The sequence below is a fragment of the Nicotiana tomentosiformis genome, chromosome 1 (genome assembly GCF_000390325.3).
Source record: "Nicotiana tomentosiformis chromosome 1, ASM39032v3, whole genome shotgun sequence".
NCBI lineage: Eukaryota > Viridiplantae > Streptophyta > Magnoliopsida > Solanales > Solanaceae > Nicotiana > Nicotiana tomentosiformis.
Genome location: NC_090812.1, coordinates 17,713,935 through 17,738,357, shown reverse-complemented (window position 1 = coordinate 17,738,357; position 24,423 = coordinate 17,713,935). Strand labels below are relative to the sequence as shown.

Genomic DNA, 24,423 nt, shown 5'->3' with positions numbered 1-24,423 from the left:
CAACAAAGACTACCTTTTCATGATAGCACTATTCATTCTACCACACCTTTTCAACTAGTTCACATTGATATTTGAGGTCCTTATAACCCTAAAACTTATAATGGATTTAGGTATTTTCTAACTTTGGTTGATGATTTTACTAGAGTCACTTGGACTCATCTTATTTCTTCAAAGAGTAATACTTTGTCCATCCTTAAAGCTTTCACCTCTATAGTAAAGGTTCACTTCAACTCCTCAATACACTTTTAAATTAGATAATGCCTTTGAACTTGGAAGCAATTCTGAAGCCATCAGTTTCTTTTCTTCCCAAGGAATTTTACATCAAACTTCTATCCCCCATACTCCACAATTTGTGGAGAGAAAACACAAACATCTTTTAGAAGTTTCAAGAGCCCTACTTTTTCAATCTAAACTACCACTGAAATTTTAGGAGGAAATGTGTATTGACTGCTACCTACCTTATCAATAGAATGCCTTCACCACTTCGTCTCAAACTTTCCCCTTTTGAAAATCTTCATGGACATCCACCCTCCTATGACCACTTAAGATTATTTGGTTGTCTCTGCTTTGGTACTTCCCCTAAGGTAGGCAGGGATAAGTTCCAATCTAAAGTTATTGCTTGTATATTCTTAGGATATCCATGTGGGAAGAAAGGTTACAAATTGCTCAACTTATCTAACTCTTCTGTTTTTCATTCTAGAGATGTGGTATTCCATGAACATATTTTTGCCTATTCTTCTTTCTCTAATTCTCCTCATTTTAATGTTTTACCTCCCACTTTTGTAGATATTCCAGCTCTTACTACTCCTGTAGCTACTCCTCGTAATAGTCATCCTGAACCGTTTCCTACCTTTAATCATCTCCCTTCATCTTCTCCTTCTGTTGTCTCCCATGTTTCTACTTCTACCTCTCCTAATTCCACTCTAACTACTTCTGATCTTTCTCTCTTAAGAAAGTCCACTAGAACTGTCATTCAACCTTCTTATCTTAAGAATTATATATGTACATCTGTTATCTCCTCTTCTCCTAATTCTGCACACTCTAAGGTCATACCTAGTGAAGCTCATATGCATGAACCTCAGTTCTACCAATAGGTTGCAACTCATCCTGCTTGGCAAAAGGTCATGCTAAAAGAATTTCATGCTCTTGAGGCTAATCAGAATTGGGACATTGTCCCTCTTCCCTCTAATAAAAAGGTTATTCCTTGAAAATGGGTTTATAAGATTAAGCATAGGGAAGATAGGTCTATTGAAATATACAAGGCAAGGTTAGTTATTAGAGGTGATACTCAGAGAGAAGGTATTGATTTTACTGAAACCTTCTCTCCTGTTATCAAGCTCACCACAATCAAATGTCTCTTAACTCTTGCCATCAAGAGAGATTGGATTGTGTACTAGTTGGATGTTAACAATGCCTTCCTCCATGGTGATCTCCATGAGGAGGTCTATATGAAAATTCCTCCTGGTCTTGATGTCTCATCTGCTTCTTCTTCGGCTCTTCTGGTCTGTAAGCTCAAGAAATCTCTTTATGGCCTCAGGCAAGCCTCCAGGAAGTGGTTTTCAAAACTGTCTGAGACTTTGCTGTCAAGGGGCTACATTTCCAATCTCAATGATTACTCTCTCTTCACCAAATCCCCATCTGGTTCTTTGGCAGTATTGGTTGTCTATGTTGATGAAATATTATTGGTTGGAGATGATCTTGCTGGAATGAACTCCCTGAAGTCATTTTTGGATGACCAGTTCAAGATTAAGGATTTGGGTTTAGTCCATTATTTCTTGGGTCTGAAAATCAACAAAACTCCTCAGGGTTATGTCATGAGTCAACATAAATACACTACTGATCTTCTAGCTGAGTTCAACTGCCATCATTTCTCCTCTGTTGTGACTCCTCTGGACCCTTCTGTTAAGCTGACCCTAGACATGGGTGATCTTCTCCCTGATTAAAGTCTGTACAGGAGGCTTATTGGCAAACTCAATTTTTTACAGCACACTAGACCAGATATATCTTTTTCTGTCCAGTTCTTGAGCCAGTTTCTTCATAAACCTCATGTTCCTCACGGTTGGCCTACATGTTCTCAGATATTTGTTTATTGCTCCTTCTCAGGGTGTGTTTCTCTTCAGCTCTTCTGACTTGTCTCTTGTGGCCTATTATGATTCTGATTGGGCTTCTTGTGCTATATTTTGCAAATCTGTTACTGGGTATTATGTGACACTTGGTGGGAGCCCAGTTTCTTGGAAAAGTAAGAAATATCCCACCATTTCTTTGTCTTCAGCTGAGGCTGAAGGGCTCTAAGGAAAGTAGCTACTGAAATCTCATGGTTGATCAGACTGCTTCGGGATCTTGGTCTTACTATTTTCACTCATGTCCTAGTCCATTCACCATTGTGATAGCCAAGCTGCTCTTCACATTGCAAAAAATTCAATTTTCCATGAGCGTACGAAACATATTGAGATTAATTGCCATTATGTTCGTGAGTATTTGAATTCTGGACTAGCCTAGATATGGACCCAGCTATTTATGTTAAAGGAAAGGGGTAATCCCAGTAGTAATAGGTTACTCGGCCCAATTGTATTTTTGTCTTTCTTACTATTCTTTACAAATTTTATTGTTGTAAATATATATACTCACGTTTCTGTAAATAAATAGACGAATAATAAATCAAGGGGTCTAGTCTTTGTTTTGACCGACTCATTTATCTCTCTTCTCACTCATCACCCTATCTAAGGTTTTCTTCTTTTCTTTCCGCCATAACTGGTTAATCTCCAAGTTAACAACACTACTCTCTTCTAGTAGTAAGTTTTTGTTGTCTTTTTCTTTTCTTCCTTTATCTCTATTTGTTTGAGTAGTTTACTGTATTCAACTTGGCAAGGTGTATCTGAAGAGAGTATTTGTCCTAAAGATAACTTGCGAGTATCATCACAAATTATAGCAGAAAGATATCGATGTAAAGTAGATCTAATGTCAACTTAGTTTGCCACCGTAACCTAGTTTTGACGTACGCTTGTGACTAACAGCTTGTTTGGATGGTTGTTACTCATTGTATCGTATTGTATTGTTATCTCCAAACAATATTTGTTTTGATTGTTTTATTAAAATTGGTTGTATTGTATTGTTAAATTCATTTTTGCGGAACAATGAAAAGTCCCATTTTTTGAAACAACTGATTTGGTGTGGTGGGATTGTTTCTTATTTTTCTTTCCAATTATGCCCTAACTTATTACTCCATAATTCTATTTTACCGTTTACCTTTTTTTAAAAAAAAATTTAACTCCAAATCTCCTACCTATAACCTACTTTGTCTTCGTCCCTTTTTTTTCAGAACTTCTGCCGCTTCCAACTCCAACCTAAAATTGCTAATTTTGTTAGAATTTGCATGAATTTAATTGCCTAATCTATTTTTAAGACATATTTGGTGATAAATTAGTAGAAAGAGGTTTTCTTAAATTATTTTTATGCGTAATTATTGATAAATTTAATATTTAAACAATTGAGAGTATTTTAGTAAATCTATCAGTTACAGTACAGTACGATACAGTCAAACCAAACAGCAAAATGTTATTTAATACAACACAATACTATACATTATAAAACGATGGGTAACAACCATCCAAACAAGCTGTAAGTTCATTACAGGTGAGCCTAGTGACTAAAAACATCACCTTTTGATTTACTGTGAAGGGTAATTTTCGTTTTTATAAGAAAAAAGCTCCTGCATAGAAGGCTCCATCTTTACCTTTTAATGGGAAATAAGGATGGCTAAAACTTAATGCATAAGGAAGATTTCGACTTGTTATATCAAACGTCTTGTAACACCACACACAAAATGGGATTTCAAGAATTTGTTTCTTCACATGGAGTCGGAATAATAATATGATCCACACACAAATGTTTTCAAGATCCGAAAACATTCGCTGGTTCCTGGGCGACGAGGGGTGGTAATTTGTAAAAAGTTCTACTACTAAAAAATACAGGACAAACATTTATTACACGATGAATAGTACAGCGATTTTATATTCTTACGTATTTATAATAACAATAATTAATCTTTTTAAAAGGGCATAATACGAACACAATGGAAGCTAGCGAATAAACTCGTCTAGGTGATACCAACTAGTTGGAATTACAACTTAATTAGTTGTTTGTTATTAACCTTACTTTACGTCTGGTGTTTGTAAAGAGTCCCTTAATCTGTAAATGTCAATATAAGAATAAGAATAAGTATGGAATTTAGAAAATCTCCATCATTAGTGAACCCTTAATTTTTCTTAGAAGACAATTCTGTTTTGTGTTAGAACTAAATTAGCTCAAATAGAGATTAGAGGATACATGTTGGTTCCGAAGGTCTTAATCCTGTAAAAAAGAAAGTAAACAAATAAGATCAATTTTGCCAATTTAAGTAATTCTAGAGTATGGTTGGCTTACAATATTTTATATGCATATTGATGAAATTTATCAGTTGTGTTGTAGGAGTATTCATTAATGGTACTTTATCCGTACACGTTAGTAGGTTTGTTTAAAGGAGAATTTCAGAATCTTCACAGTCAATTAGTTTATGTTAATTATAGTTTATTCTATCTTAATTCAGTTCAGTAGTTTATTTTTCAGTGTTCTGCTCCTTGAGAAGTGTTTCAAATGTGATGACATCTTTCAGAAAACTTTGTTGAGATCACTATTGAGTCATAACTCATAACCAATTTGCAAGAAGGGGCCCCAAGAACTTTAAGATTTATAAGTTGCTATCATTAGTTTTATTAATTTAACTTTGTCTAGATTAAGACATAGTTCTCTTGTTAACTGATACATAGCACTGGCAAGGATAGGAAGTGCGTTGACACAAAATCTAAAAGATTTTCAGAATCCAGTGATTGACATTTGAATAGAAGGAAGTAGTAGTACTAAGTTTCCTTATCATCCTTAACTTTTAGTATGTGGATTGTGGGGTTATATCAGGTCAAGGTTGGCACTCAGATCCATCAAATCCACTAAGGTATTTTTCAGTTTGTCACCAACCAAAGTATTTCATTTCATGGTCCAACACACATAATATCAACCTTTTGATCCCATCAGTAGATTGTCCACTGTAATAACTTAGTGGCTCAACATGCCACACAAATGGGGAAGGGGTTGAATATCTCTGAGATCCAAGTTTTGCATGTGAACAAGACACTTTTAAGTGTCACAATAGGTATTGCTACAAGCATTTTGGATCTTCAACTATAAATAGCTTATCATTATCTCTTATCACTTCAATAGAGTCAATTTCTGATCCTTCTTGATCTGTCACCAATGCATTTGTTGCATCAAATCCAAATTTCTGACCTGTACAACACACAGATCACCAATGACTAATCTGTTTAGCATTTTATCACATGTATGATGATGTACTTAGGTTTAAATGATCGAAAAACTGCATAGTAGTAAGTAGTATAGTTCATTGCAGAAGTACCTGCAATGATCTTGAGCTCTGCAAGTGAATTTGGAAGAATAATTAATTTCCCAGGTTCACTGCAATGAGTTCTTTTTCTGATCACAGGATGGCCTTTGTATATGCTAACTCTAAAAGATGATTGATCCCTAGTACTTCCCGAGTTGTACTTCTGCTCTTGTTCGCGCCACTTTTGAGCAACTTCATCCATTGTGTCGGAGACTATAACCCTGTGCCCTACTTCTCGTTTTTGCAGCATCTCGCTTAGGTTCATCGAAGAAAGCTTGTGCTTAAATTTATCATTAATCTCGGCTCCATTCATTAGAAGTAGCTTTACCATGTCTTCATGATTTTCTTCCAATGCAACATGGATAGCAGTTGATCCGTGGCGATCTTTTGAGTCAACTATTAATCCATGTTTTAGGAGTTCTTTCATCACTGTTAAGTCATTTCTCTTAGCTGCTGTGCATAAGAGTTCACCAGCAACATAGGGATCGGAGACAGAAGCCCAATGGTATAATATCCGAAATGTTGGATGTTGTTTTTCTGCTATAGCTTCCCACAACGCGGTGTTACCATTTACATCTGCATTTTATGGTATTTTCAAGACATTACTTAGCCAACAACTAGCCTTGTCAAACATTCTAGCTTGTTGAAGTTTACAATAGTATATATCGAGGATGACTTACCTCGGAGGTGTATGTTACATCCATGTCTAAGAAGAACCATTACACACTCTTCGTGCCCTTTCGATGCTGCTATGTGCTAATGCATCAGAAAGAGAAATACAAAGTCATAAACTGTGAAGGAGAAACTAATGTTATTGGCAGCAAAAAACAGGTAAACTGAACACAAAATCTTCTTTTTCGAGTACATGTAGGCCATGAGGGAACATACCAGTGGAGTTCTTCCTTGGGCGTCTCCGATATCAGGATCTAATCTTGCCTTGAGAAGTTCCTCAAGAAAAGTAGCATTACCTGTACTAGCAACAGTTAGCAAATTAACAGACATGTTTGGATCACCATTTTCTGCCCCAACTTCATGAAATAAATCTCCAAGCTTTAAATCCCTGAGCTTCTTGTGATGCTGCAATTACCATACCATAGGTACAATATTAGGATTCAGCTCTAAATCGGCCGTTGGGAAGATCACAGAGTATTTAGTATTTACACTAACCTGAAGGAAGTTCTTGATCATTATGATATTATCTTCTTGTCTAGTTTTCATTGCTTCAATCAAAGAAGTTGTTCTTATCTTCAAGAGTTGTGAAAGTGTCTTGGTTCGATACGTGTAGCTCTGAGGCCTACAACAAAATGCCCCAACTTCTCCTAACATATCTCCAGATTTGAATGTCCAAACAACCTGCTCATTTTCCATCTCACACTCAATCATTTCCACCTCCCCTGACACTATGATGTATACCTCATCTGGCGATTCGTTTTGCATTATTACATCCTCTCTTGGGGGTATGTACTCAGCCTTCATATCTGCAACCTGCATATTCAACAGTTAGGCCACAAAAAAAGTATATAACAATTTTTCAAAAACAAAAGTTATATCTTACCAAAAGTAACAGAATTTCCCTTGAGACACCCTTGAAAAGATAAACCTTCTCCACTGTTGGCAAAAACAAATGGTGCCTAATGCTTTTGCAGATTGTCTTGGGAAGTTGTTCAATCAATTGCTGCTGGTTTAGGCTCTCTGCCCTGAATCTTAAACACATATAAGCCAATATTTGCTCTTTCAATCTTGGAGGCAACCTATTTCGACACACGAAATTTGATGCAGCTTCGATGCTATTTCTCTGCAACATACCATAAGAAATCACTCACATCTCATTTATTTAGTGATGATTCTGATAGAGGCAGATCCAGAATTTGAAAAACATTGGATACACGGTCTAATATATGCATAAATATAAAGTACTGGATCCACCTCTAATGATGAAACATTTGTATATACACTGACAATGCAAAGAAAAACTGAGAGCTTACGAATTCCATGGTACGACGAGTTCCTTCAACGACTAAATTGGTCATATTACCAATAATATAAGCAGTGAGGCCAAGATTGAAGAGCATGTAGAAAATGATGAAAACCATTTCCAAAGTGTTGACAGCATGGAGATCACCATAGCCAACTGTTGTCATGGTAGTAATAGACCAATATAAAGCTGCAATGTACCTAATAAGAAGACTTGTCTCCTTGTAATTTGGATTCATAGCTCCTAACCAAGTATCTCCTTGGTGTGGATATCTGTCAGCTAGCAAATAGTAGAGGCAACCAGCACAGTGCACTGTCAATAGTGTAACCTGTTACATGCAAGTGACAATTAAGAAATTCAGGTCACTTAAAAGATAACTAAAGACAATGTCAGTAATAAGTGTGATTAGAGATCTTAAGGCAGTAACTTGCTATAACATGTTTAACATACTGATAGCAAAAAAAAATGAAAAAAAGGCAGCCCGGTGCACAAAGCTCTCGCATTCACGCATGGCCCGGGAAGGACCACACCCCAAGGAGTGTGATGTAGATAGTCTACCCTAATGCAAGGATCAGTGGCTGCTTCCACAGCTCGAGTCCCTGACTTATAGGTCACACACAAATAACCATACTAATAGTGTTAAAAAAAGAATTTACATTGTCACTTTATATAAGTTAAATCCTTTTTCTTTTAGTACTTACAAATAGAAGCCTGGCACATCTGACCCAAAAATAGCTGAATCTCATGTCCTTTTCAAGTCTGTCAGCAATAAATAAAAGAGAGTTTAATTGTTTTAAAATAGTTATATGAGTCTTAATATGTCAAGTGCCATCTAAATAATACATTATAATAACAATGAGAAATGAAAGAAAACAGACCTGGTAAAAAACTGTTTAACCCTGCGAAGACGCCAAAACCTGAGCATTCCTAGAACTGAGTAAGAAATACCAATTTGGTGTTTGCCAGTGAAAATCAAGGCAAGAAGGTCGAATGGTATGGTTGAGGCAACATCCATCATAAACCATGTAGATATATATCTGTATTATTATCATCATTATCAATCATATAATTGACAATCCACTTGCTTGTAAAAGAAAAACTCTAACTACATGCTATAATGCAAAACTTATAGCAATACTACTTTACACTTCTTTTTTTAACATAGGAGGACCATGAAAAGAGAAAATGAAAAGGGATAGTATTAAAATTCGAACCACACGTAGTCACTCCGTAAAATGGTAAATATTTACCTGTACGAATATATAACATCAATCCAATTATCCAATAAATAGATAACGTATATCGGGACAAGTGCACAGATAGTCATTCTGAGGGATGCTATTTAGAGATTAGTCAATACTTATTTTGTCCTGAAATTTTAAATTAAAAATCTTAACTTCAAGACAATTCGGAATATTTTTGTCCTGAAAATTTGAACTAGAAAACTAAAATGCAGGACGCACTGGCTAATTCCTAAATACAGCTCTATAAAGTGCTACCGGGTGTCATTTCTACACGTATGTCTTACAAAAATGGTTATCACTAAACCGTAGATTTTAATATCACCAACAATATATGCTCTATTGTTTTATCATTATTCTTAGATAAGGCAATTCAAGTAAAAGGAAGAATACTTCCTTCATAATTGAGTGATTAAACGAATTGTTCGATTACATTTGAGTAAAACTAAAAGTAGTGCGAAGTTAAAGTTTTTATTTTTTTTGTAAAACAATAAACTGCGTGTTTTTTCCCTTCTTTTACATTTTTTCTTTAAATTATTATGTCACTTTATGGCAAAATAACTTATGAATTTAAAATGGGGAACTTTAATATCAAGATCTTTCGACTCTTCAACTCTGTTCTTCAATCTAAACTGAATATATATACATATAAAGTGAAATTTAAAAATCGTAAAATGCTCTAAAGCGTTATTAGTGGACTATTTGTAAGGTCAAACTTTGGCCAAAAAGTAGAGGCTTTGGCAATTGGCATATGCCATATGGCTCATATTGGTGCTTGCTATATTGCTGGAAGATTATTTTTGAAATTATTTCATACCACCTTTCTTCTTGTATAGCCACAAGATTATTCTAAATTTTCAAAGTGGAAACAAAAGTGGGTTGTGAATTGTTTATTGTTAACTCTTTTTGTATATTTAGTCTGTGTTGGGGTGGGCGTGTGGTGGGGGAGGATCTAACTAAATTAAAATATCGAGTCAAATTGTTAGAGAACAAAGGAATATATATATATATATATATATATATAGATTTTTATATCTTGTGATCATTGAACAACCAAATGTTGGCAAATGAAGAAAAAAGGTAAGGGGACCAAATCTGCTTGCCATCTCAAGTTTCATTTGTGTGATAAGGAATAATATCTATCTTTGTAGAATTAAAAATTCACGTTGCTTTATACGTTTTTTTTTACCTTAAAAAAAAGAAAGAAAAAGAAGACGGGTCAATTAATTATTTAAATTGTGCAAGACAAAATAACCTTTCTTTCTGTTCTTGAATATATTCGAATAATCTAGTTTTCTGATTCTATAGAGTTAACCCAAAGGAGAAAATAAAACCTGAGGATAAGAGGATTCTCTGTGTGCATCATTTGAGTACACGACAATGATAGATATGTGTGATCATAATATATAGCAACGAATCTGTATATGATTGGTCATTTTAATCCCACGAAGTTAAAAATGCATTCTAGAGGTATACTTGGACCCACAAAGCCTTTAGATTTGCTTAATGCGGTTAATATAAAAAAAGCAATTATTTTCCTAATGATTGAGTTATCCTTAATTAAGTGCTTTTTCTTTGTGGGTGATACTCGGTAGCTAGCTAGGTTAAGACTTTTGTTATGTAGCCAACCGACGTTTTGCCGTTTGACAAACAAAATGGCATGAAAAATGCTTAACAAACAACTTTATAAAAAAGTTGTTATCAGTATAACTTAATCCCATGTTACGTTAATACTGTATTCTTCAGGTTACTATATCAAATTTGCTAAAAGAAGTTGTCTGATATCGCATGTCAACTTTATCTGATGGCATAAAAAGTCTATGCACTGTCACCTTAAGAAATTTAAACTTTTATTCTGCTATCACATGTTACATTATGTTGTTGATAGTATAAAAAAATATTTATATTTTGTAAGTATATATCACTTAAATCGTGTAAGAATACATACCTTGTAGCAATTCTTCTCCTGTCACGTACGAGAAGCTGAGTAGTAGTATCAATATAGGCAACAAAGAATGTCAAGATGATATCAACAGCAAAGAAGAGATCAACAACGTTATCTGCGAAATAGAGCGCTCTGTTTGGGTTGGAGTGCATGAATGCTATCTCAAATGGACATACCCATGCAGAATACGCCACCATTACTACCATTAGCGTCTCCCAACACCTGCATATATACAAAAACAATATAAATTTTAATAGTATAATCATTGTCCTTACGGAATTTATATCTCCACTATATTGTTGGATGCACGGTAAAATTAATATACCTTAGGATCACGGTCATTTTAATCAATGTAACTAATGATGTCTGACATGATATTTAACATCAATAGCCTGTTTGACCATGTTTTTAGAAGAAAAAAAAGTATTTTTGAGGAGAAGCATAAGCAGATTTTGAAAAGCAGAAAAATAAAACTTCTCTCCCACTTTTCTAAGAAGTACTTTTGAGAAAAATACACTTAGAAGCAGTTTTCAAAATCTTGGCCAGACATTATTTACTGCTCAAAAGTATTTTTCAAATTAATTAGCCAAACACAAACCGATTCTCACCAAAAGTACTTTTTTGAAAAGCACTTTTAAAAAAAGCGTTTCTCAAAATAAGCAGATTTTAGAAGTTTTGCCAAACAGGCTATAAGTACCTTTGAATCTTATAACGAGATTCTTGAAATAATTAGTAGCACCTAAATTTAAAAAGTCGCCAAGTTGATTCAAGTAATAAATCTCAATGAAAAGATTCTCAATTGATTCATTCTTCACCATAGTAGTGTTGCATAAAAAGCGACTTGCCCAATCTTAATTAATAAAGCGGCTTGGGAATAGAGGCTTTTCCAGAGGGGGAAATAAGAAGTTTTTATTAGGATTAAATTAAGTTATTGCTCTAGAAAAGTTAAATTTTAATATAGTTGGTACGTGCTATTTTTGCAAGAAGTGAGACTAGACGTTTAATACATCTATACAACTTCAATTCCCTTCTCTTTTCTTTCTTCTTAGCTTGCCACTCCCTTTTTTAAAAAAATATATCGGTCTACAATGGGTAGAAATGAGTTTTGTCCACTTGGTAGGGAGGGGCGAAGCTATGTGTGGCCAAAGATGGTCAACTGAATACCCTTCCCGAAAAATTATACTATATATAGGATAAAATAATATTTGTCATTGATAAAAAAAAATAGATTTTGAACGCCCTTACATAGCCCACTAGCAAAGGGTCTTCAAAATTTGAATACCCTTTTTAAATTTTCTAGCTGCACCATTGTTGGTAGGTGATCTGAAAGAGTAAATATTTTATTCACTATACTCGATGTATAGAAGTTAAACTCGTTACTTGTACTAACCTGTATCTAGAATCCATAGGGGTGATGATCTTGCCTTTCTGCTGAGTTTGATTCTGGTTGTAATCATTGGAACCAAGAGGAGGTAGAATGAGCTTTGACAGGTTTCGAAAACTGAGTTCATCTGAATTCGTACCTGAACTATTGTTACTCCCATGGTTATTATCTTGCACATGTTGGTCTTTAATTTGGCTATCTTCAATTATCATGTTTTTTGTGGAGCTATTGTATACACCTTAAGATGAATGACTCATTATATTTGCATAATTGCAAAGAGATATATGAGCAAAAGAAAGCTAAAAACGTACTTGTGGGGTTGATAAAGTTAGATGAATAATTGCAAAGGAAGAGTAGGAAGAGAAGTACTATTTTGGTTGGTGTAAATGGTGTAGGTGATCATTTAAACTGATAAAATTGAGGTGTGTTGAGGAAAAAATGGAATGTGGACCTGTTGTTTGTGGTCCTATAATATTCATGTCAGAAGTGACCTTTGAAAGATGATTTTTGAAAAAAATAATTTTTTGAGTTAAGTTTGAAAAAAAGTATTTGAAATTTGAAATTATGTTTGGACATGCATTTTACTTATAAAAATGTTGTAGTTTTGTGAGTGGGGAAAAAAGTTCTTCTAAAAAATTTTGAAAAAAATGTTTTTCCAAAAACTTACAAAATTTCATGGACAAACACGTTATTAAAAAAAATCGAAAAAAAAAAAAAATTATCTATGAACAAATTGGTCCTAAATTGCCTTAGTGTGAAATTGGACCCTTTGAAAGATGATGATACAGAAAATTGCCTTAGTGAGAAATTAATTAACTGCACCTGCTAGGTAGTGTTATTTGATTGATTTTTACTTATGATAATTTTACCAATATAATCAGATGGTTGGAGAGATGTGATATTATGTCCTATACGTAAATTAGTGCAATGAGGGCCCTGTCCTCTTCAACACGCACCCCACACACATATTGTACTGAAATGTTTTTAACATTATTTTATGTACGCAAATGCATTTCATGTTGACATGTAAGGACTTTGTCTTTGTACAAGACAAATATTGGTATATGTTTTAGGATGAGATGAATTTATAGGTATAATAATGCTTATACTCAATCCTATGTCCATGATTCCTTAAGGTGGCACTTATGAATACCATCCAATTTAAATTCAATAATAACTGATCTGTTATTTATAACAAGTTAAATTATAACTTGACGGTAATAGCCATTAATTAGATCAATTAAATGACATTTCACTGCGAGCTTAACATTTTCTTTTGCTTTAACCAGGTATATTGATTGGATTTAATAGATCTCTTCGTTGGCTACTATAAAACAATGAAGTTTCCGGAAATGGTAGTCTTAATATGTTAATAAGATGATTTAAACAGATGCTCTAGACTTAATTTTAAAAATAGCTCCCTCATGTGAGGAAATAGACCCTTTTTTTCTTATTTTGTGGTAGGGGGATGGTCGGCCATAGAGTAGGCGTTTTATTAACTATTTGGCGAAAAAGATTAGATTTATAATTTTGGCTTTATATTTACTTCTAAAACGCACATAGTGGTCTTCCAATTTCGATATGTTGTTATCAACAATATATTGCATGATATCTTTAGTATGCAAATTGGCTTTTATACGATTGTCTTCCACGTTCTAGACAAACAAGAAATTTGCTGTTTATTTAACTTTGTTGTTGTTGCTCCAGAGGCTTATGTCCGATTGTCAAGTGACTTACATATAACCACAACCAAACATTCAGTTTAACGATATTAATGAGTCTACTACACACGAATCACGATGTATGAATTTGAGTAAGACTCTTTTTTCTAGACTTCTTTTTGGAAAAATGATTAGATGTACTTGTTTATCCGAAAAATGGATAGAGTTGAATTTATACGTAGTTTCGAGGATATGTGGCATAACTTTACACAAAATGCAAGGATAAATAAAAAGTGTAAATATAGACGGGGGAGAATGCTATAATAGATAAGGTTATCAGGAACAATGAATCTTAGGATTCAATAAATAGAATCAATCTAAGAAATCTGAAAGAACGGTTCTTTTCTGTAGAAGAATATAACCATTTTATCACAATGTAAGCCTTGAAAAAACTTGTCTTCCAGAAATAGTAACCAAGCCCTTTTATAGTGGAGGGATTTAGCTCTAAGCATAATAAAATAAACATTCAGTGGGAGACCCATGATAAGTCAGTTTTTCCATAATTTCTACCAAGATTCTCTCTAGTGGGATTGCAACGGCTTTTGTCTGTGAGCTCGATCTTGCTTAGAACCCTCGATTTTGGTTTGAGCTTGATTTCGGCTCGAACTCATGATCTTGGTTCGAGTCCGATCCTGGCTCGAGCCCTCGAATTGATTCGAGGTCAATGTTGGTTGGTCTCTGGATTGTCAACATGGTAGATTTTTATTCGAGCTTGGTAATGATATCGAATTTGACACGGATCGCCCTCCCCAGGGTCGAGGATAGTTTGCTCCACCTTCGGGATCTCACTTTGATAAATCATCGTTTGAACTCGATAGGACGTGCTAAGGCCGAAACCTATTTCGACCGTATACAGATAGTCCCCTCGTTTCTCAGAAAGAATGTGGCGAGAAACGATATAATTTTTTAACAGCTCGATCGGATTGTATCTTGTCGTTTCCATCGGGTTCGACCATGATGCATCTGGTAGTTGTCCCGTCGGTTTAGTCTTTCAAGGCATTTAACGCATGTCAGGCGGTGGTCGGCCACTGTTGATATTGAACCGCCATCGCTTGGACCTATAAATAACCCTTTCTTTTATCTTTTACCATTTTTACATCTTCTATCTTCCAAATTTTCCAAGTTCTTCTTCGTACTCTCCATCTTACCAGTAAATCTATGATTTCTTTCCGCAAAAAATCCCTCTTCAATTCTACCAGATATTTGTCCCTTTCTTCTACTCCCCACCTTTGAATTCTAAAATGGCGAAAACATCGCAAACCATTCCTCAGAAAGAGAAAGCTTCATCTTCACAATGTGCCGCCGATGAGACACCGGCAGAACCACGGCCTGAGGAGTGTGTTCCCGGGGCGTGTGTCCTTACTTCATATTTTAAGGTCGATAAAGGTTCATCGGTCCCTGGCCGGTGTGAGCATGTATCGAGGTACATGTGTTCGATAACCGAAAAGTACCTCGAACAGCTAAAGAAAGATTACAATTGGGGTGAGAAAGAAATAATAATTCCTACGCCCGATGAAGATATCACTTCTTACGTGAAAAGGTTTTTGAAGGTGTATACTTACCCTTTCACTTTGGGTCCCTTTGATTCTGTTATTATTGACTTCTATCGACAATACCAAGTAACCCTAGGCCAGGTCCATCCTTCTTTGTGGCGGATCGTTATCCTAATCCGATATTTTGTGAGAAAGATCGAGGGGATGTCGTTCACCCTCGATCATCTTTTCCGATTGTACCGTCCTCGACTTTTTCGAGGGGGGTTAATAAAACTCTAGCGTCGGGCTACCAAGGCTCTGTTCTCGAGTATTGACGAGGACAGGGACCGGGGTTGGATGGGCAGGTTGGTTCGAGTAAGGACTTAGGACCTGATCCCAACTGAAAATATGCCCTTTCCCGAGGAGTGGAATATGAAACGTAAGTGTGATCTTGCTGTTACTTCTATTTTCTTCTTTCATTTATTCTCTCATCGACACTCCCCCTTCTTCTTGATGTAGCGGTTCCCTGGATGCCCGGAGCAATCCCCGATCTTAAGAACTGGTATGAGCCCTTGTTTCGACCTCCACATACGTCAAGCGCTCATGGCATGATTTGTTAAAGGGTCGGTAAGAGGCCAAAAATTACGGTAAGCCCATTTCTCGGACTCTTTGATGATCCGAACGAGGTGGTTTTTAAAATATTTTATTAAGGCTTCCCATATGCAGGTTTGGGTAAAGACGTGGTTTTGAGGCCCTTGCCCAATGATGAGGGAATTTCGGCCTCTGTCCCCAAGCCGGTGAAGGAAAATAAAAGGAAGAGAGCCTCGGTTCCCGAATATCCAAAACCGAAGAAGTGGACGGCTCGTAAGCCAAACAAGAATGTCATTCATTTGACCGTGGAATCTGTTCTGCGTCTAAGGGATAAAGATGATGAAGAAGAAGAAGAGAACGATGAGTACGCTCTCGCGGTCCGAACGAAGAGAACCATTGATTCCTCATCGCCGGGTAAAGTCCCCGAACTATCGGATATCGAAGACGCATCTCACCGGAGTCAACCGGAAGGGGATATGATCGAAGAGCCCCTCGAACCCCTTCGAACCGAGGGGAACGCTCCAGACGAGCCATTTGGGGCAGCAGCAGTCGAGGATTCGCCTACCTTTCCCGCTTTTTCTGCAGGGGTGATTCGGGAAGCTCAAGCTCTGGGAGCCCTTGATCTAGACAGGCCTCACGATGAAGAAGATCCCTTTCGTGACCTATTTACCGGCATTGAGGACGTTGCCGGTGCTAGTGATGAATCGGATCTTTTTCACGGAGTGCGGCAGGCTTTGAATCAGGTGAGCTTTTAAAACTATTTTGTTAGTACTATCTTCATGTTCGTTTTTCGTTAACTTCACTTCTTGTTTCTTTGTAGGCAGTGGCAGTTCATCGAGAACAATGTTCTCGGTCCCAGAATGAGCTGCATCGATACGCGGCCGACCTACAACGGGCTACTGACAAGAGGAACTCCCTTGGACTTTCCTTAGGGCAGAGAGATGAGGAAATAAAAGACCTCCGTGCTGAGCTGGCTAAGGCTTATCGAGATCAGACCGATTTGTCTGAGCAGGTAATGATGCTTTTGAAAGCCTATGGGCTTGATACCAGAACGATAGCTAACATTTCGGTCTCACAGCTGCAGCAAAAAATCGAGAAGATCAGGAAGCTTCGTGAGGAGGTCGACGTGATAAGAACGGAGTCTTTGCGGTGGAAAGAAGGTATGGACCGCTTTGCTACCGAAAAAGAGGCTGCTCGAGCCCAGTTATTATCGTCTGATACCCAACTTCAGAAGATGAAGGAAAAATGCATGGTTCAAGCAAGGAGAATTGAGGAGCTTGAGGCTCGGTTGGCCTCTGTACTTGCCAAGGCCGAATCCGATGCCGAAAAGGCAAAGGCCAATGCGGATGCGCTCGTGGCCATCTATCGGGCCGATGCTGAAGCTGCCCAAGTCCAGGCAAGAGAGGCAGCCGAGTTCACCGATATTCGAGCGCATTGGGTCGCCGAACTTTCTAAGTGTCGATCCAGATAGGAAACTCTCGAGGAGATCCATGCCCGTGGCTTTGATCTTGCTAAAGAGATAAAAAGGGCCAAAGAACTCGAAGTCGATGTTGAAGCTCTAGTTTCAAATGGCGATGACGATGACGATGAGAGCAAGAGTGGATCCGAAAATGGGGGGAGCCTGATAAAGAAGAGACCGCTCCTGGTCGAGAAGTTTAGTTCTTAGTTTTTACGTTTTAATCTCCAAGGCAGATAAATTTGTATATAGACATATCTCCCTTTTTGCCGACTTGCTTCTGTTTTTGTTTCCCATCTGGCGAGGACTATATTCATACCTTATGAATGTTTTCACAATGATTTAAACAATTTAATCAAGTTTGGACTTCGTAGCTTCTGTTATCGAGCGAGCGCTTACTCAAAACTTGGGGCAATGTAGCCCTTTAGGCTTATTAGTTGTCAAGGATTTGATCTTGAAGAAATATAGCTCGTAGGCGCAATGGTCGAGTGAGTGTTAGCTCGAACTCGAAGTAATGTAGCCCGTAGGCTTAATGGTCGAGTGAGTATTTGCTCGAACTCGAAATAAAAATAGCCCGTAGGCTTAGTCGAGTGAATGATCCGAACTCGAAGTAATATAGCCCATAGGCTTTAATGGTCGAGTGAGTATTTGTTCGAACTCGAAATAAAAATAGCCCGTAGGCTTAATCGAGTGAATGATTCGAACTTGAAGTAATGTAGCCCGTAGGCTTAATGGTCGAGTGAGTGTTTGCTCGAACTCAAAAAAAAATAGCCCGTAGGCTTAATCGAGTGAATGATTCGAACTCGAAGTAATGTAGCTCGTAGGCTTAATGGTCGAGTGAGTGTTTGCTCGAACTCGAAATAAAAATAGCCCGTAGGCTTAATCGAGTGAATGATTCGAACTCGAAGTAATGTAATCCGTAGGCTTAGTCGAGTGAATGATCCGAACTCGAAGTAATGTAGCCCGTAGGCTTTAATGGTCGAGTGAGTGTTTGCTCGAACTCGAAATAAAAATAGCCCATAGGCTTAATCGAGTGAATGATTCGAATTCAAAGTAATGTAGCCCGTAGGCTTAATGGTCGAGTGAGTGTTTGCTCGAACTCGAAATAAAAATAGCCCGTAGGCTTAATCGAGTGAATGATTCGAACTCAAAGTAATGTAGCCCGTAGGCTTAATGGTCGAGTGAGTATTTGCTCGAACTCGAAATAAAAATAGCTCGTAGGCTTAGTCGAGTGAATGATTCGAACTTGAAGTAATGTAGCCTATAGGCTTAATGGTCGAGTGAGTGTTTGCTCGAACTCGAAATAAAAATAGCCCATAGGCTTAATCGAGTGAATGATTCGAACTCGAAGTAATGTAGCCCGTAGGCTTAATGGTCGAGTGAGTGTTTGCTCGAACTCGAAATAAAAATAGCCCGTAGGCTTAGTCGAGTGAATGATTCGAACTCGAAGTAATGTAGCCCATAGGCTTAATGGTCGAGTGAGTGTTTGCTCGAACTCGAAATAAAAATAGCCCGTAGGCTTAGTCGAGTGAATGATTCGAACTCGAAGTAATGCAGCCCATAGGTTTAATGGTCGAGTGAGTGTTTAGTCGAACTCGAAATAAACATAGCCCATAGGATTAATCGAGTGAATGATTCGAACTCGAAGTAATGTAGCCCTTAGGCTTAATGGTCGAGTGAGTGTTTGCTCGAACTCGAAATAAAAATAGCCCGTATCCACCCAATAATACCCTGATCTGATTATTTTTCGAACTAATGTATCGGCTCCAGAGTGATTCCCGCAAGTACACTCATGCACTTCCCGTAGGATATAATCGGTATCTCCCGGACCCAAGCACATTGCCAAGGGTCCATTGAACATTCTTCAGTACAGTGTTCCGTCCGGAGCCAATGTGAATCGAGCAGCTTTAGTCCATAGGGTTCTGGAATCCTTAGGGTCCGACGGGAGTTTTCCGCTCTCCAAGTATTCAATATACTTGTTTCTCCAATCCCAGGTTAAGTTTGTAGAATTTATTTCGGCGTGACCTTCTTCGATTACCGATCTCGAAAGTTGAACAATATTCCCCGAATCATCTACCTCGACCGATGACCCCAAATTCGCAAGCACATCGGCCTCATTATTCTGTTCCCGTGGTACATGCCGTAAAGTCCATTGTTTGAAATGGTGCAAAGTGACAAGCAGTTTATCTAAATACCTTTGCATCCTACCTTCTCGAACTTCGAAGGTTTTGTTTACTTGACTTACCACCAGCAAGGAGTCGCAATTGGCTTCAATGACTTCTGCTCCCAAGTTTCTAGCTAGCTCGAGACCTGCAATCATGGCTTCATACTCGGCCTCGTTGTTAGTCAACCTGACAGTTTTAATAGATTGCCTAATAGTGCTACCCGTGGGTGGTTTCAAAACTATGCCTAGCCCGGACCCTTTTACGTTCGAAGCCCCGTCCGTAAAAAGGATCCATACCCCCGATGATGTATCTGATTTCAACAATTCTTTTTCGACTTTGGGTACGAGTGTTGGCGTGAAATCGGTCACAAAGTCTGCTAAAATTTGAGACTTGATGGCCGTGCGGGGTTGATATTCAATATCGTACCCGCTGAGATCGATGGCCCATTTGGCCAGTCAGCCTGATAACTCGGGTTTGTGAAAAATATTACGAAGCGAGTAAGTGGTTAACACACATATGGGATGACATTGAAAGTACGGCCTTAACTTTCTTGAGGCGCTTATCAATGCAAGCGATAATTTTTCTAAGAGCGGATATCTAGTTTCCGCTTCTCCTAAGGTTCGACTCGTATAATAAACGGGGAATTGCGTACCTTGCTCTTCCCGAACTAGGACACCGCTTACGGCGACTCCTGATACCGCCAAGTACAAAAAAGGTTTTTCGTCTGTTTTTGGAGTGTGAAGTACTGGTGGGCTTGATAGATATCGCTTTAGTTCCTCTAATGCTTGTTGGCACTCCGGAGTCCAAGCAAAATCGTTCTTCTTTTTTAGTAGAGAGAAAAATTTGTGAATTTGGTCAGATGATCTTGAGATGAAACGGCTTAAGGCTGCAATCCGACCTGTTAGCCTTTGTACGGCCTTCACGCTGTCCACAACGATGATGTCTTCGATGGCCTTGATTTTATCGGGGTTAATCTCTATTTCCCGATGTGATACCATGAAGCCGAGGAACTTGTCTGAACCGACCCCGAAAGCACATTTCTCGAGGTTGAGCTTCATGTTGTATTTCCTTAAAATCTCGAACGTTTCCTACAAATGGGTCAAATGGTCCTCTGCGCGTAGGGATTTAACTAACATGTCATCAATATAAACTTTCATTGATTTTCCTATTTGTTCTTCGAACATTTTATTTACTAGGCATTGGTAAGTAGCCCCTGCGTTTTTTAGCCCGAAGGGCATCACATTATAACAATACGTTCCATATTTGTTGACAAACGAAGTCTTTTCCTGGTCCTCCGGGTTCATCTGGATTTGATTATACCCGGAATAGGCATCGAGAAAAGTGAGGGTCTCGTGGCCGGCTGTAGCATCAATCATGCGATCGATGTTAGATAGCGGAAAGGAATCTTTGGGGAATGCTTTGTTCAAATCCTTATAGTCCACACACATTCTAAGTTTGTTCCCTTTTTTAGGGACTACAACTACGTTGGCTAGCCATTCAGGATATTTCACCTCCCGAATGGACCCTATTTTGAGAAGCTTGGTTACCTCTTCCTTTATGAATGTGTGCTTTCTCTCTGACTGGGGTCTTCTCTTTTGCTTCACCGGTCTGAAACTGGGTCCAAACTTAGCCGATGCGTCGTTATGTTCGGCGGGATCCCTGTTATATCTAAATGGGACCATGCAAAACAATCGATGTTATCGATAAGAAATTGAATGAGTTTCTTCCTGAGTTCGGGGCTCAATCACGTTCCCAAGTATACCTTTTGCTCGGGCCAGTGCTCGATCAATATGACTTGCTCTAGCCCCTCGATTGTTGATTTGGTGGCGTCGGAGTCATCGGGCATCACGAAAGATCGAGGGACCCTTTGGTCATCATCCTCTTCGATTTTCTGGTTATCTGGCTGGGTCGAAGCCGATGTCTGTGATTGTTATTTGGTGTCTCGTTCTCCTTCCGAGATCGATCCTTTTATCGGCGAAAGTGAGGACATTGGTTTAGCTTTGTCGACGACGAACATTTCCTTTGCGGCTGGCTGTTCTCCGTACACCGTTTTGACACCTCCCGATGTCGGGAATTTGAGGGCATGGTGTAGGGTCGAAGGCACAGCTCTCATGTTGTGGATCCATGGCCTTCCGAAAAGGGCGTTATATCTCATATCTCCTTCGATCACGTGAAACTTTGTTTCCTGGATGGTCCCGGCCATGTTTATTGGTAGGATTATCTCACCCTTGGTGGTTTCACATGCCATGTTGAACCCGTTCAGGACCAGAGTTGTGGGTACGATCTGATCCTGTAGGGCGAGCTGCTCTACTACCTTTAATCAGATGATGTTGGCTGAGCTACCTGGATCGATTAACACACGCTTAATTTTAGTTTTATTCATGAGTACGGATATTACCAGTGCGTCGTTATGAGGTTGGATGACCCCCTCTGCATCTTCATCGTCAAAGGACAAAGTCCCCATGGGTGCGTAATCTTGAGTCCGAGATCGTTTTTCCCTCACTGTCGATGTTTTAGTGCGTTTAAGTACTCATCCCTGAGGGGTATCGATGCCTCCGATGATCATGTGGATGACGTGTTGCGGTTCTTCTTGCTCGTTTTGCTTGCTGAAATCCCTGCTTTTAAAATGGTTCTTCGCCCTATCACTTAGAAATTCCCAAAGGTGCCCTTTGTTAAACAAGCGAGTTATTTCCTCCCTTAGTTGCTTACAATCTTCCGTTCTGTGGCCATGGGTATCATGATATTCACACGTTTGATTGGGATTTCTTCGGGCAGGATCGGTCTGCATGGGTCGAGGCCATTTAGTGTCTTTGATGCATCCGATGGCTGACACGAGAGCGGATGCACTAACGCTGAAGTTATATTCCGATAATCGAGGTGCTTCTATAGGATCGACATATTTATCGAAGCCACTCTTACTCATAAGCCCCCGAGAACTTTGTCCTCGATCAATCCTTCGATTGTTACGAACTGCATTACGTGCTGAACCGTTGTTCACCCGATCCGCGATGTATGGTCGATATCGGTCTTTGTTCGACCTTCGTTCTCTGTCGATCTCCTTTTGGTTTTTAGTAACTGTTCTGTTCTGATGAACGGCTCCGTACGAAGCTCCCAACTGATCATCCTCGACCCTAATTTTTGATTGATATCGGTTGTGTATGTCTGCCCAAGTTATCGCTGGATACTCGATCAAATTTTGTTTCAGCCGATGTGATGCTGTCGAACTTAGCTCGTTCAACCCTTGGGGGAAAGCTTGTACGGCCCAATCATCCGCGACCGGAGGTAATTCCATGTGTTCCGTTTGAAATCGGGATACGAATTCCCTCAGCATTTCATCCTGCTTTGCCTTACTTTGAAGAGGTCTGATTTCCTTGTTGCAACCTTTATGGCACCAGCATGTGCTTTTACAAACGAATCTACTAACATGGCAAAAGAATCAATGGAATTCGGCGGTAAGTTATGGTACCAGATCATCACTCCCTTCGAGAGGGTCTCCCCGAATTTTTTCAACAACACGAATTCGATCTCATCGTCCTCCAAATCATTTCCTTTTATAGCACATGTGTAAGGGGTGACATGTTCGTTAGGATTGGTCGTACCGTTATATTTGGGATTATGAATTTTTTCGAATCAAGCCCCTTTATCATTGGCGGAGCCCCCGAGATTTGATCGACCCTGGCATTGTACGTTTCCACCCTCTTGTCGTTGGCTTCGACTCGTTTTGTGAGTTCCTCGAGCAATTTAGTAATTTCGGGAGTAGTCCCCGATTCTTGCTCATTAGATTTCACTATGGCGGGCTCTGTTCTGGGGATGACTTCTCGAAGTGGATTGGAATCCGGCCTGCTTTGTGCGCGAGTTTGGCTCTGTAGCTGAGCTATCGCTACTTGTTGGGCTTGTAGTATCTCGAAGATCATACGTAAGCTGGCCCCGATTTCTCCCGCATTTTGGGTGTCTCGGGCTACGGATCGAGTACCGCCTTGAATACTTCTTTCCGGTTCAGAACGCTGATTCGCCTCCAAAGCTATTTGTGAATTGGCATCCAATGGTATTCCGGCTCGAATTTCGAGTACTTCGATTCGAGCCTCGGGTGCCAAGCTATCGTTAATTGGCCTTCCGGCCCCGGGTGCCAAGTTGTTGGTTTCATCTTGAAGGCCGGCTTCGTAATCGATCGGTGAAGCCATTTGACTAGTGGTTATTCGTAGCTGATCCGAAATTCAAGATGTTTTCGGAAATAAGTGCAAAGCACAATGGCGTGTTATTTCAGATTTGTATCAAATGACCACTGTTATCCTCGGCCCCACGGTGGGCGTCAAACTGTTTACCCAAAAAATAGATAGAGTTAAATTTATACGTAGTTCCGAGGATATGTGGCATAACTTAACACAAAATGCAAGGATAAATAAAAACTGTAAATATAGACTGGGGAGAATGCTATAATAGATAAGGTTATCAAGAACAATGAATCTCAGGATTCAATAAATATAATCAATCTAAGAAATCTGAAAGAACGGTTCTTTTCTGTAGAAGAATATAGCCCTTTTTATTACAATGTAAGCCTTGGAAAAACTTGTCTTCCAGAAATAGTAGCCAATCCCTTTTATAGTTGAGGGATTTGGCTCTAAGCATAATAAAATAAACATTCAGTGGGAGACCCATGATAAGTCAGCTTTTTCATAATTTCTGCCAAGATTCTCTCTAGTGGGATTGCAACGGCTTTTGTCTGTGAGCTCGATCTTGCTTAAAACCCTCGATTTTGGTTTGAGCTTGATTTCGGCTCGAACTCATGATCTTGGTTCGAGCCCGATCCTGGCTCGAGCCCGATCCTGGCTCGAGCCCTCGAATTGATTCAAGGTCAATGTCGGTTGGTCTTTGGATTGTCAGCATGGTAGATTTTTATTCGAGCTTGGTAATGATATCGAACTTGACACGGATCGGCCTCCCCAGGTTCGAGGATAGTTTGCTCCACCTTCGGGATCTCACTTTGATAAATTATCGTTTGAACTCGATCGGACGTGCTAAGGCCGAAACCTATTTCGATC

The 24,423-nt window shown here is 38.7% G+C and overlaps 1 protein-coding gene across 2 annotated transcripts; it reads right to left on the bottom strand.

Annotated features, from left to right (window-relative positions):
* Positions 1-4,718: 4,718 nt before the first annotated feature.
* Positions 4,719-12,360, bottom strand: LOC104107110 (potassium channel AKT2/3). Of its 2 annotated transcripts, XM_009615835.4 has the most exons (11): positions 11,986-12,356; positions 10,599-10,817; positions 8,288-8,446; positions 8,111-8,168; positions 7,420-7,737; positions 6,990-7,229; positions 6,602-6,919; positions 6,323-6,511; positions 6,115-6,190; positions 5,447-6,010; positions 4,719-5,319 (listed from the first exon to the last, which is right to left on the bottom strand). In XM_009615835.4, the coding sequence occupies exons 1-11, from the start codon at positions 12,189-12,191 to the stop codon at positions 5,192-5,194; spliced, it is 2,475 nt and encodes an 824-aa protein (XP_009614130.1). In that variant the 5' UTR covers positions 12,192-12,356; the 3' UTR covers positions 4,719-5,191. The 2 variants fall into 2 exon arrangements, 1 of the variants encoding a protein (XP_009614130.1); XR_004509826.2 differs by lacking the exon at positions 4,719-5,319 and having other exon boundaries at positions 5,946-6,010; positions 6,115-6,225; positions 11,986-12,360.
* Between the last annotated feature and the right edge of the window lie 12,063 nt (positions 12,361-24,423).